Source organism: Dipodomys spectabilis, unplaced genomic scaffold (assembly GCF_019054845.1).
Source record: "Dipodomys spectabilis isolate Male_0828 unplaced genomic scaffold, ASM1905484v1 ptg000043l, whole genome shotgun sequence".
NCBI classification, from domain to species: domain Eukaryota; kingdom Metazoa; phylum Chordata; class Mammalia; order Rodentia; family Heteromyidae; genus Dipodomys; species Dipodomys spectabilis.
The window spans coordinates 26905751-26920784 of record NW_024870720.1 but is presented as its reverse complement, the minus strand read 5'-3'; the positions used below and the strand labels follow the sequence as shown (position 1 = coordinate 26920784).

At 42.5% G+C, this 15034-nt stretch overlaps 1 protein-coding gene across 2 annotated transcripts in view; it reads right to left on the bottom strand.

Moving 5' to 3' along the window:
• Nucleotides 1–15034, bottom strand: part of Slc4a4 (solute carrier family 4 member 4) — a 315411-nt gene that overhangs the window by 272687 nt on the left and 27690 nt on the right. For both annotated transcript variants that reach the window (XM_042678216.1, XM_042678217.1), the window contains exon 2: nucleotides 11436–11615. In XM_042678216.1, the coding sequence (XP_042534150.1) occupies nucleotides 11436–11615 (180 nt within the window). The remainder of the gene's footprint in view (nucleotides 1–11435; nucleotides 11616–15034) is intronic.

Here is a 15034-nt window from a genome sequence, read left to right as displayed (position 1 = left end):
GTTCTTCTTATGTACTGCCCTTGATGGATTTCTTTTTCATCTAAACTTGTGTGATCTTTTATTACATTAAAGGTTACCTATTCCCACTCAATGCTCTTCCCACTGCCAAAAAGAGAAAATCTCTGCCACTTCTTCCCATATTCGGAAATGCACAAAGAAGACCCTCAAATGTATCCTGTTCTATCTGTTAGATATCTTAGGAATGTCAGCAAGCATCATAAATTGCTAAGATAAAGGAAAGAGTGCCAAACACAAGTGGTTATTTGTTTTTGTTTGTTTGTGCCAGTCCTAGGGCTTAAACCCAGAGCCTGGGTGCTGTCCCTGAGCTTTATTGTTCACGGATAGCGTGAACAATACCATTTGAGCAGTGTTCTACCACTTGAGCCACAGTTCCACTTTTGGCTTTTTTGGTACTTAATTGGAGGTTAAGAGTCTCATGGACTTTTTTGCTTGAGCTAGCTTCAAATTATGATTCTCCAATCTCACAACCACCTGAGTTTCTACGATTACAGGCATGAATCACTGGCACTTGATTGGTCATTAATTTTTTTTAGGGGGGGAGGGGGAAGTTGGTCGTGGGGCCTGAACTCTGGGCCTGGGTGCTGTCCCTCATCTCTTCAGCTCAAGGCTCTACCACTTGAGACACAGCACCACTTCCAGCTTTTTCTGCTTATGTAGTGATGAGGAATCGAACCCAGGGCCTCATGCATGCAAGGCAAGCCCACCGAGCCACCTTCCCATCCCTGGTCATTAATTTTTTTTAAAGTGATCCAAGTTGGGTACCTCTAGTCTTAGCTACCCAGAAGGCTGAGATCAAGAGGATCAAGGTGCAGGGAGAGCTCAGGCAAAAAGTTCATGAGACCTCACCTCAACTGATCAAAACTGGACATGATAGCACATGCCACTTATCCCAGCTATACAGGAAGTATAAACAGGAAGATCATGATTCAGATTGGCCAAGACCTTATTTGAAAAGTAACTGAAGTGCAAAGAACTTGAGGCATAACTTAAGTGGTAGAGCACCTGCCCACCATAGAAGAGGGCCCTGAGTTCAAACTTGGCCAAGTACCACCAAAAAAAAATCCAAAATGTTTCTGAACATTTTGGTCCATTTCTAGTGTTTGTAATATTCGGGAGTTGCATAAAAGTGAGAAAGTACAATTAGTTAAAGAATTGGCTTAGGCTTTTATAGTGATTCATATACATGTTCTAGACATTAGGTGAATCTTCACAGTGAGACTCTAGTTCTAGAATTCATTATTCTAATGCCTATGTAACCGGAGATTGCCTTATTTTCTGATGAAAACAAATTCTGGGAAGGCATTATCAAATTTAGGAAAAGCATTCTGAGTTGATCTGAGAAAATGTAGATAAGGCTTGATGAGAAAGGGGAAACCTATGGTTTTCATTAAACGACTTAAAATACTGAAAGTAGTACAGTAAGCTCCTCCATTCTACTGTCAGTTTTCTCTTGAATGTCTAAGGCCCCAAATTAGGGACTTGTGCTAAGCAATCAGGGGTAATATCACAAGTTTTTATTTATATTTACTTGTTTGTCTTTATAACCAAAAAGAGAGTAAATGGAATTGATACTTTACATTCTGGCAGCCTTGTGTGAAATAACTTCCTTTGATTTCATAGAAGACTGTAAGCAAAGAGATAGTGCCTTCCCTTAGGATTTCAAAGGAAGGGGCAGGCACAAGAGAAGCTGAAGAAAAGCCAATAGGACTTGGGGTCTGGCTGTCTATGGAAGGAAAAAGAACAAGGAAAATGAAGATTTTTGATGCTAGATGCAACCAGGAATTTGGGAACTCCATGCTCACAATGCCCGCCCTCCCCCCCCATAAAAGTGTGATGAAAGTTGAGATTCACATCGAGAAAGTTATTCAAAGAACCTAACATTACTGCATCCAAACTGTGGTCATGGAAGAATTCTGGAGAATTTTATTTATAGAATAACCTCAGTCCTCACCTCAACTACTCTGAACCAACAGGCCACACTCACAGAGCCCTGAATTTACTGGTATTAAGGTTCCTGTGTCCTTCAAAAGCTATTTCCTTCTATATGAAAATTTTCCTAAACAGAATACCATTCCAAGAAGATCCTTGCCAATGTCTGTCATTCTTCAAGAGCATTCTAATCTCCCTTCCCTCCTCCCTCTTTCTCTCTCCCTCTCTCTCTGTCTCTCTCTCTCTCTCTCTCCCTCCCCCTTCTTCTTTCCCTCCCTCCTTCATTCCCTGCCTTGTAAATTTTAACCCCAAACCACAGGATCACAGAATGTGTCCTGCCTTCCACCTACAGTCATCTATAGCCTGCTTACTTGACTGAGGAATGCTTCACATATTAGATTCCACATGCTGTTCTGGTTTTCCCCAATTTTCCACTCCAAATTACAATCTCCTTTTAGCCCTGAGTACCCCAGGCCTGGAGCATGCTACAACTCTCGGGGCCTCCTGAACTTGCATCACTATAAATAGCAACAACATCAGCTCTCCCATGGCACACGTAAACACACTATTCATAACAGCGCATGGCATGGTCAGCTGGAGTAGCTATTGCCATTATATCCACTAGCAACAGGAAAGAAATAGTGTGAGAACTGCCATTTGTAGGGCACACTGAGGTGACTCCAAGAAACTGCATTGCAAAAGACAAGGCTCCCTGTATTTATACAGTCATCTGGCTACAGAAGACAGGGCCTGCAACACAGCCCTTTTATCCATTAGCACAGGAATAAACAGCAATTATTTGTACCACACAAAGCACAATATTGGTGCACCAACCCAGTGATACGAAAAAAGACAACATGCCATACATTTTTCCTTCAAACTCCTTAACCAGTTTAACTTCTCTGAGAAACACAGAGAGCCAGAAAGCCACCCCCTGCCCCAATCACCCCCCATAAAAGAAAGAACAATCCATTTGCTTGCAGGAATGAGAAACGGTCTAGATGTTGATGAAATCCTAGGTAAACAGAGCCACTTGCTCCTAGCAGTATTCCACACAAAAGGACGGTGTCATCTCTGCTCACCTGAAACCTGTGTTTCCTTAGCACTTACAGAGATTGACATACATACGCTGACAAGTTGAGGCCTAATTTAGGTTGGTTCTCCCCAAAGATACCGTTGGGAACCAGGAGCCAAACTGATGGCTAAAGCAAAAAAAAAAAGCTATTGAGAATTCGTGGCAGAAAGGGCTGGATGAAGCACTAGTGTGCTGGAACAGGCCTGTGCCATCTATCTGAAAAGTAAACTAAAGCGAAACAGCTGGAGGCAGGACTCAAGTCGTAGAGCACTTGCCTAGCAAGTACCAGGCCCTGAGTTAAACCCTAGTACTTCTACTACTATTACTACTACTGCTACTACTACTGCTACTACTACTACAAAAAAAAGTGGACAACCTTAAAGAAGAATAATTGTTGTTTCTAAGAAAGTAATTACTCCTGAGTTTTAGCCTGAAGCTCCTGACATTATCTGCATGCCTTACATGGGAAAAGGGAATGCTGAGAAAGGTAGGCAGAATAGTTCAAAATGACTGCTAGCCAGTTCTGCTCAGCAGATGCAGCACTTGAAAGACGTGCAGAACACTGGGATAAAACTCTAGCAGAATCTTGTTAGAGATGAGGAAACTGGAGTGCAAAAATCCAAGGTTACAATGCTGGTGTGAGATGGGTTTCTTTTTTTTTTTTTTTTTGGGGGGGGGGTCTGGTTGTAGGGCCTGAACTCTGGGCCTGGGTGCTGTCCCTCAGCTCTTCAGTTCAAGGTTAGCGCTCTACCACTTGAGCCACAGCGCCACTTCCAGCTTTTTTCTTTTTCCTTATGTGGTGCTGAAGAATCGAACCCAGGGCCTCATGCATGCAAGGCAAGTGCTTTACCACTGAGCCACCTTCCCAGCTCCTGAGATGGGTTTCTAACTCAAGGAAAGGGCTTAACTATCTGTCTTTACCTAATAGGCTGCCTGTCCAGTAACCCACATCACACATCACAAGGACCCCTTCTGAAAGGCAGTTTCAGTTTTCAATTCATTTTTAACATTAAGAAAAAGTTGTTCTCAGGCATAAAGATAAAGTTGCTCCCTCCTACTTCCACAAGGTAAAAGGCAGACGAGAAACAAAGAGACAGTCTTACTTGGGGTTGTGGAGGTTCGAGAGGGACAAAAACTGGGAGAAACTGAGGGAGGGGTGACAGCTTTACAATAAAAACCTTTTAAAAAGAAAAAGAGACAGGCCCGTGTTTCTGTCTCTGTCCCTGTCTCTGTGTCTCTCTCTGTCTGTCTCTCTGTGTCTCTCTGTCTCTGTCTCTCTGTCTCTGTCCCTGTCTCTGACTCTGTCTGTCTCTGTGTATCTCTGTCTCTGTCTCTCTGTCTCTCTCTGTCTCTGTCTCTCTGTCTCTGTCCCTGTCTCTGTCTCTCTCACTGTGTCTGTGTCTCTGTCTGTCTCTGTGTCTCTCTGTGTCTGTCTCTGTGTCTCTCTCTGTCTCTCTGTCTCCATCTCTCTCTGTGTCTCTCTCTGTCTCTCTGTCTCTGTGTCTCTGTCTCTGTGTCTCTGTCTCCATCTCTGTCTGTCTCCATCTCTGCCTCTCTGTCTCTGCCTCTGTCTCTGTCTCTCTCTCTCTCTCTCTCTCTCTGTCTCTCTCTCTCTCTCAGTGATTGAACTCAGAGCTGCCATCTCACTTGGCTTGCTTAACTCATACTCTACCACTTGAGCCACACCACTAGCCCAGCTCTTCTCTGGTTGCTTGGAGTTGGAGTCACACACACTTTTTTTCCTGGGACAGCCTCAAACCACAATCTTCCAGGTCGCAGCCTCCTAAGTAGCTGTGATTACAGGTGTGAACCACCAGCACCCTTTAAACTGAGCCAGAACTACTTCATTTCACAGGCACCCCAACGAGTCTTTTCTCTTTTACAACACTAGTGAATTTGGGGGACATGTCAGTGGCCTATAGAAAAATTAATGAAACTTTATGACATCAAAATCAAAGATCTTGCCTTACCAAAAAAAAAAAAAAAAAGTAGAAATGTGCCCAGAAGTATGATATGAGATCAGGCTTGGGGAGGGAACAGGGGTGTGCACTGGGAAAAGGGGAAGTCAAATGACAAAACACCAAAGATTCTTGGCTCTCATGAAAAGCTCCACTGTTCATTTACCCGGAAACTCCGAACAAAAGCAGCTGCCCGTTTCTCTATTTCAGTTTCCTGAATATAGCTGGACCACCAACTGGCATCCACTGTCCCAGGCTCCCAGAACAATGTCCAGTAGCATAAACCCATCAGTTCTGGTACACATCCAGAGAGCTACCAAAGAGCCACAAAACAGCAATGAGCATCTGGGCGTACCTACTACCCCACACCGTGCTGTGAGGCTGCTGTGCTATGTGCTCTGAGCAAGACATGTGTGCCCCAATCCTGCGCAAGCCTGTCCAGAAATCCCTCACACAGCACATCAATATGCTGGACAGGATGCACTGTTTGTGCCTGGGCCTCCTCTCATCTGGCACACCTGCAGGGCAGTTTCTGCATTCACAGAGTGGCTCCTGGTACCCCTATCAATATTCTAAGACATTAGCAAAGTACAAAGCATGCTACTGAGAGCACGAGCCACACCACGGTTGCAGATCCTAGCAGCCAGGACCATCTCCCAACCCGCTTTTTGGGCAACCCTCAGAAGATGGCAGCTGCTAACTTAGGGAGGGGGAAAAGTGCACGGTGGAGGAGGCAAAAGGATTATTTTTAAGAAAGAGCACAATCTAACTTTTCTCTCCACCACCCACTCCACACCACCTCCTCATTCCCTTGTCTCTCCTGCCTGTTCTTCCAGCTCGCTTTTCTTCCCCAGCCTTTCTCTCCCCGTGGCTCAGTGGACCACACGTTTCCTTCTCTGTATCCCCAGCTGGGACACAGTTCTGACGCCACACTGGGAATAGCAGCTAGGTGTGGACTTGAAGCAGCTGCCAAGCTCAGAGGAGAACATGAAGCTGGCTTTCTCCCTGTAATTCCAAATGTGTGCAGCTCAAATGCTCATCCACTTTTTAGAAACTCTGTCTTAACACCAGAGACAGGGAGAGAAGAAAAACCATCTCTGTTCTAAGCAAAATGAACCTGTCTACAATGTCACTTTCCCGATGTGCCTAAGCACTGTGTGCGTGTGTGTGTGTGTGTGTGTGTGTGTGTGTGTGTGTGTGTGTGTGTGTGTGTGTGTGTGTGTTTGGGGTATTTCTTCTTAGAAGTGCCTCTATTTTTCAGTTCTGTGTCTCTTGAATGTGACTTCTGAGTTGGTTCCCTAAGCTCTGTGTAGAAGAGTGAGTTCTTTTTTAAGTGTGTGATGAATCTATGTGCCCTGTGGATCAATTTCTTCCATCATCTGTGGGTAACAAGCAACTCCACACACTTGGGAGTCATCTCACCCAGACAAAAACACCAAGTTGGCAATGGCTGAATTAATGAGGTACTTCCCAAAGTGAAAGAATTAAAAGTTAGAGCCTGATTTTACATGGCATGGGAGAAAGACAGGGCAAGAAATAGTGTGCCAGGCTTACGAACAAGAAAAAGCAACTGAACCTTTATCTAAAGTTGGAAAATAGATTAATAAAGGCAATGCTTTTATTTTTCTCATCAGTAACTCATTCACTCATTTATTTCTTGATGAACATGTATTAAGCATACACTGTAAGCAAGGCACTGTGCTAGATAACAATGAGCAAGATAACCCTGATCTTTGCCCTCCTGGAGTTGATAATCTCACAATAGCTCAAGGCTGCAAACTGACAAAAGTTCTGTATTATAAAGAAAATAAATATTTAAAAATGTATGTGAAAAGTATGTATGATCTACTGCAATATATTTTAAATATATATGAAAGAATAACTCTGGAGAACTTATTTAGATAAAAGTAGTAACAGAGCCTGGCTTGATAAATTACACCTGTAATCCAGCTACAGCTACACAGGAGGCAGAAAATGGGAGGATCACCATGCAAGGCGATCCTGTTTCAATCAACATGTTGGGTGTATTGGGACCTGCCCCTCTTCCCAAATACATAGGAAAGAGTAGGTTGGAAGATTACAGTGCAGCTAGCATGGACAAAAATGTAAGTCTATCCAAGAATCAACTCTAGCAAAAAAGGGTTATACCCATGTCTCACATGGTAGAGGACCTTCAATAAAGAAGGCAAAGATCAAGGGGGTAACCATGTTCAACAAGAAATGTACTCATTACCTTACGTATGTAACTGTAACCCTCTGTACATCACTTTGACAATAAAATTAAATTTCAAAGAAAGAATTCAAAGATCCAGTTTGTGTTGTTCATTGTTATTTAGCACAGTGTCTAGCCCATAATATATGCTTAATACATGCTCACCAAAGAATAAATTTGTGAATGAGTTACTGAAGAAGAAAAATGAAGCATTAATTTTGTTGGTTTTATAATCTGCAGACTAAGCTCAAGACCTTGGGCTTATCAAGTACTTCAGTACTGATAGTAAAAAAAGATCTCTATAAAGAAGTACAGTCTAAAAGCTGAAAGGTAAAAGAAATAAAATAAATAAGTAGGACAAGAACAGGGAAACCATTCCAGGAAGATGGGTTTGCATATGCAAAGGCCCCCTAAGCTAGAAAAGATTTTTGCAGCAAGGAACTAAAGATTCTATGTGACTAGAATAGAGTTTAAGCAGACAGACTGGCACAGTGAACAAATGACTGGAGAGATTTTGTGAGCCAAAATGTCCAACTGAGACTGCATTCTAAGGATGACAAGAATTATTCAGCAGAGGAATAGTATGACCTGATTCACAATTTCATCCGGATCAACGTTGTGTCTGTGTGAAGAAGGACTTCAAAAGCAAAGGCTGTGCAGTGTTCCAAGCAAGAGACCATGCTTCCCTTGGCCAAAACATAGCATCAATACTGGAAACAAGTTGACAGATTCATACAGTTTAGAAACAGAACCAACAGAAGTCAATGAAGGGTTTCAATATGGTATGAGAGCAATGAAGCGAAGATGATTTCTATCAAATGCTTATTGCTATGTAAGGTCTGTGGCTTTTTTTCCAAAAAATACAATCATCACATGATGTACTGCCAACATATAAAAGAATCTGAACCACAGGATGTTATGTGTCTATAGATACAGGAAAGAGAACATCCTAGATTCAAGAATAATAGAAACTACATGTGACTGTGTTTGAAAAACAATAATAAGGAACAGGTTTTCATAGAAAGTGAGTTTTTCATAAGAATTTTATTGTCATATTGGTGCCAGAGGCCTGTGGTTTCCCCAACATCAGAGGATTAAACGTCCTTTTCTTTTTTTAACATCTTTTTCTATATCTGGATGCAAAAATTCCAGATTTTAAGAATTGCACCATGAACAGCTTTGTTAAATGGCAATTCCTTTGTACAACTACTTAAAGATAATTTTTTAATTATTTTAAAGAACTGCACCAGAAAAACCAACCCGCAATGCACCTCATCTCCATGACATACAGCAGAGAAATTGAACAGATCTTCAGTTCAACTTAGCAGGTTCATACCAGATATATCTCAAAGATAGATTACAGTATCACTCATCATGCAGGAAAAGAAAAACAAACTAGAAAATGCAGATGTATAAGTAATATCCCTATTATCATTGAACCGTTCGGTCCTTAACAACTGTTTCTCCCAAGGAATTCCTCAAAAAACGTAACCTATGATATAAAGTAGTTTCCCAAGGAGGTAATCTCTGAGGATTCACCTTCAGCACCAACTGCCACTTGGTGATGGCACACATTTGTTATCCCAATTACTTGAGAAGTATAGATAGGAGGAACAAGGTCAGCCAAATAGCTGTGGGAAGGGGAAACTAAAGCAAAAAGGGCTGGGAGGTAAAATACCTACCTAGTGAGTGTATTTTCAAACCTTAGTTAGGACAGGACAGGACAGGACAGGAAAGGGGAAAGGAAAAGGAAAAGGAAAGGGAAAGGGAAAAGGAAAGGTTAAGGAAGGGAAGGAATAAAGGAGGGAAAAAAAGTGAGAAAAAGAAAAAATTGCCATATTTATATTATACTCAATAGTCAAACTGACCTTGCCAAATGCCACTGAGAGCCACAAGATACCATGACTGACAAGTTCAGGTTCAGTGTCTTTCTGAACTGCTCATTCTTAATTCCCTACCTGAGTGTAACTGGCCCTGCTTGTATTGATCTTCCTGAGAATCTAGAACATAATTATAATCTCAAAATCCTAGCTGAATATCACTCTATGGTTTTTATATATATAATAATGAACTCTTTCCTACAGAATGGGTGATGATGCTTGGTAAGAAATGTACGCATTATCCTGCCCATGTAATTGTAACCCCTCTGTACAGTATGTTCACAAATAAAATAAAATAAAATTAAAAAAAAAAAAAGAATGGGTGATGAAAGGGGGAGCGGGGGAGACAGAGAGAGAGAGAGAGAGAGAGAGAGAGAGACCGACCATAAATGTCCTGGACACAACACTGCTTTGATACTGGTTCAGGTCTTACCCAAAACATAGTAAGTAGAGATAAACTGCAGTAATAATATACATGGGGATGTTATCTTTTGTTTGTCCAAACTATCAATTGTGACCTTTTTAAAACGCATATTGAGGGGCTGGGAAAGTGGCTCAGTCATAGAGTGCTTGCCTTGCATGCATGGAGTCCTGGGTTCGATTCCTCACAGCACATAAGCAGAAAAAGCTGGAAGTGGCGCTGTGGCTCAAGTGGTAGAGCACTAACCTTGAGTTGAAGAGCTGAGGGACAGAGCCAGGCCCAGAGTTCAGGCCCCACAACTGACCAAAAAAAAGCATATCCAGATCTGTGCTCCAGATACACTTTGTTATTTGGGGGGATAAAGGTCCCTCAACATTCCAAGAGAAGTATAGAACTTCAGTGTCTGGCCCTCTGTTCCCTTCTAAGTCTCACATTTATTCTGACACTTTTATAGTTCAGTGGTCCATCTCAAAAATTCCTTTGTAACCTTTAACTCAGTGGCCTATCTGTACCACTCCTGCACCATAGTAACTTCTCTAGGTTCCTAAGCCACCTGCTGAGTACCAGTGGTAAGGCTCTAAAAAGTTCACATCATTACACTTCACACCAGCTTTAATTTAAGTCTGTGAATTCACTTTTCAACACCCCTTAGCTGTTCATCCTAATTTGGCCTGTCATCACCTTCAATGACAGAACCTGATCTTTATCATTGCCACCCATAATGCATTTTATGCAGGGTCTGTATTTCTGCAAGGGTAGCAGAGGGATGGAGAATGTGCGGCACTCTGCCAACATGAGAAGCTGTCACTGTGTAATTCCTGTTGGGGAATCTTCCAAAACTGGCATGTGTTTCCACTGCACATGCTCATTCTCACTTCGGCCACAGGCTAACCCTACAGCCAAATACTCTCCACATTAAAAGAGACAAAAGCAACATGAACATGGGCCTAAACACACGGTCCACTGTATTACTTGCGTTCAGAGGTGTTTTTGGTCTACTGCTATTCTGTTCTTGGAAACTTTTCACAATGCATGATAGACACTCTGCTCAACGTTTCACTTCAAGACTTAGTTCGCCCTTCATTCTTCTAAGTTACATCAAGCTTTCCCACAGCCCCTTTTAAATACCTTTATGTTTTTCCCAAAATGTAATCTCCACAGGCCCTCAGTGTACCTAACCCAATTCAGAATCTGGCCCCTTAGACTTGTCTCTATAGATACACAACATAGATTCAACAGAAACAAAATGCATGTGACTGCTCTCAAGTGGCATGAATGAAATTTAAGGCAGATCATTCATTGAGTTTTCCCCTAAGAATTCTGTTTTGTAACCAGCATAAACACTCACCCAAACACACAGCCCATTCTATCATGTTGGGCCTCAGGGTGTTCTCTGACTTATTCCTGCTAAACTGGATACATTATGCCTCCTATGTTCAACATCTCGAAAGTACTTGAATTCGATCTAGGTAAATGTCACCTGCAACGCTGACATTTGGAAGGATATCTAAGTATGTATGCACATACTCTCATTTTAACCTATTGTCTCAACAAAACCTTTTCCTAAGCAGAAACAATCCGAAGAGTTTATTAAAAGTTTTCCAGCCACTGTTGATCACCAAACTAAATGCCACCTGTAACACTGTCCCATTTTACTAACAGAATATACAATACATAACTCTACCTATTACTAACAGAATGTACAGTACATAACTCTACCTAAACTGTTATCTGATTTGCTTTTTAAATTAGCACAGAATCTTTTACTTGACTTCACAGATCAACCTGTCTGGCTTAAGAAAAACATCTCCACCAACATTTTCCTTCAGAGACCATTCCCATATAACTGTTTCACTCCATGAGCCCCAAAATTCTAGAAGGTATCTTCCCCCAGGATAAGGAGCAAAGCAGAGAGGCACTGAGCCCAGAGATTACTCACTAAGAGGTTTGAGGATACTGCTGCTGGACTCATCAGCATTCTCCACATCTGATTTGTCAGAGTAGTTCTCAGAGATTCTCTCCTTTTCCTTCTTTTCTTTATGCCCTGTCTTTCTCTTGTGACGTCTCCTTCTCCGGTAGCTCTTGGGCACGTGGACCCCAATGTAGATGGTATGGTGACCTAAATAGAAGGTACAACACAAATTTTCAGTAATATCCAATAGTTTAGGGGGAGGGGTTAGTACTGAGGATTGAATTCAGGACCTCACACTTTCTAAGCAAGTGCTCCACCCTACTTAAGCCACACCCCTAGACCTTTTGTTTTTTAGTATGTTTTCCAGATAAGGGCTTAGGCTTTTGCCTCAGTCAGCTTCAGATTATGATACAAGTAGGTAGGATTACAGGTGTGTGCCCTCACCACCACCACCACCACCACCACCACCACCACTACCCCACACACACACAACACCATCAAATTCTATTATCTGCTACACACAAAATATTCAAGATCCACAGGTCTGAGAAAAGATCTATGAATTCAATGGTATCATTCACTACTTGGCAAATCAGAACTGGAAAATGAGAATTCTCTCCTAATTTTCATGTAGTAACACTGTAATTAAACTTGTTGGTTCTAGAACTAGATTTGTACTAGTATGGACTGTAGTTCTATCCAGATGACCTTCTTTCTGTCTAGGAAAACAAGTAAATACCAAAGTGCCAGGAGTCCTTGCCTATGGCCACATCTCTGCCATCAATGAACTATAGGCTCTTCTTAACTACATTGGGTCTCAATCCCATCATTCATTTGGGTAAGCCCTAGAGGCTTTTCCTGTCTATCCTTGTTGAGTGTGTGATTGTATTGGCTAAGGTGCTAGAAAGGGAGCTACAAAAATAAAGATCTAAAGCAAAGTTCAAAAAGTCAAAAAAAAAAAAAAGGTCATTGTGCTGGGGAAAAAGTTTTACAGTATAACTTTTTGTCTTTTTTTTTACCCTATCAGCAGAACAGAGACTTAGAACTGGGACAGACTGAGATAAGAAGACATAGTTGGAGAGAAGATTTTAGAAATACTCAAATGTTCACACTAGGAAACAGCTACAATGAATGTCAGCTACAGTGTCTTTCTCATTTTTCTTTTTTCGTTTCCAAAAGTTTCTAAAAACTGGTTGTTGCAATGATAAAAATAAACTCAGCCCAGCAAAAACTGCCTTGAAGAGAAGGGCATGGAGAAAAAGGATTGAGGGAACTGCAAAATCGACTTAGTATATTTTTTTGCAAATATCTGGTAAGACAAAAGAGAAAAGAATTCAAAATTCCAAATCTTTTTAGTTGGGAACTTTTACTTTCATTCTATCTATCTACAACATAACTTTGGAATGTGAAAAACATCACTTCAGAACTAATGTGACCATTTTTTTAATTGTAAGTCCGATTAGTTTATCTCATCGATGGTTTTCATTTCCCATTTCTGGACTTATTCTTTGACACATGTCCGAGTGCCAGAGATAATATCACATACCACAGTGAAATCCACATACAGCATTCTGATCTCAACTGCTGTCAACACATCTAAAAAACCACCATTCACAGGCGGTTTCCTTAGACAGGCAGCATTAAAAGAATATGTCACTTTAAAAAACAGATTCCAACTAAGGAATAAAGAGGCTGAAGTCAATGTGGTAGTGAGCAAAAGAAACAGCTCATACTGGGAATGAACCTGGAGCAGAAGCCCTCACTATACACATGCAGGGAAGGGGAGGGGAGAGAGAAAGATAGAAAGGGAGCAGGAAGGAAGAGAGGGAGAAAGAGAAATACCCAGTAACTTGTTATTCCAAACAAAGCATGGTGAAACTCTCCCCACAGAATGTGTGCCAATGAGAAGTTTATCATGTCTAACCATTTGCAAGTAAATGGTTCTCATGGGAAAGCTATATTATACTAGGAAGTAGGAAATGTCTCAGAAACAATGTGAAATAAGAAACAGCGTCAATTGTTTCCTGAGCTCCAGTTACTCAAGGAGTCAGGAGGTTTTATCTCAAGTCCCCAACAATTCAAGTAAGCAAAGCCAACCAATTTCTTCAGTAAATCAAATGCTGAAAGCTTCATTTAGGAATTAGGAAAATATCACACACACACACACACAAACACACACACACACACACACACACACACACACCAAGGTAGGAATGTTGTCATAATATTTTTCTACGCCTGAATAATGGCAGGTAAGCAAAAATAATGTGTAATTAAGTTACATTAGTCACACTGAGGTTATACAGAAAGATTTGATACATTCACCCAAATCTGTGTTTTACATTCATCAAGCCATTGGAAAGACAGTCTCTTTGGGCCATTAAAATTGTAAGGTCAGATTTCTGACTCTAAAGTGGACTTTAGTCTGCTGAATTACAATGATTCAGACTGAGTCTTCCAACTCTAGACAGGAAGATCCTTTAGCTTTGAGAACCTAATTTAAGTTGTCACCCTCACAAAAATGATACCACCTGCCCTCCTCATGATCTTGTCCCCAACATGTCTACAACTCCTTTCAACAAGTGGGAAGTTTCAGATATGATTCAGCCCTCCAGGCTGCTATGGTGCCCCTCCAGATAACCAAGTGGCAATGGAAGTTCTTTCAGGACATTCCAAATCTCAGGCCCATGTACAAGTGTACCTTAAGAACATAGCTCAGGAGGGGGGACCAAGATGGCGACGGGGCAGTAGGGAAACGCCACAGCTCTCTCCAACCAAAAAGAGAGTTCGAGTTCCAACGTTTAATCTCCCCAAGAGACCGACAACAACAAAAAGACGAACACTCAGAGAAAAACCAGAGGTGGAAAATAACAAAAAAAAGAAAGAGAGGAAAAGAAGAATTTCAGAACAGAGAAGAGCGAAGACCCCTCCCCCAACCTTTACTGGCCGCGCGGCAGTGCGCCAAGCCGCCGGCCAGCCGGCCCGGCGGGGGCTGCCGGAGCCACAGAGACACAGGGGGCTGCTTGCAGATCACCAGGTACCGGATTGCAGAACAGCGGATCGCCAGGAACAGAGAAACCTACCAGCCGGGAGTCTCCAGGAGGATCCCACCCCACCCATCACTCTCCACCGGAGCGGAGAGGCTCCATCCCGCCAAAGCCGCCCGGCACCAGCAGCGCCACAAAGGGACCTGTCTGCAGACCCACCCGCCCAATCGCGATCGCAACGACCCGGCGGGGGGCCGCCCAACCCAGCCCGCAACCACCCCAACTGAACTCGGACTGCAACAACAACTGACGGACTGCAACAACAACTGACGACCTACAGGGTGAGTACCCATCAGGGGACAGGGAATCCATCAAGGGAGACCAGAGCTGGAGGGAATCCCCAGACCCTGACCTAGACTCCCTACCCCAACACCCGGGCCACAGGACCCACTAAAACTGGGAACTGTTCGAGAGCTCCACCAGCCGGTAGAGCACACTCTGCTGGCCAGGCCAGAGCAAGAGCGCCCTTGGAAGGGAACTTAAATGCTCAAGCCAGGAACAGTGCCCCTGGGTCAAGACTACCAACAGTAGAAGAAATTTGAACTGTGTCCTCCAGGCTGCATAACCAAGGTGGTATAC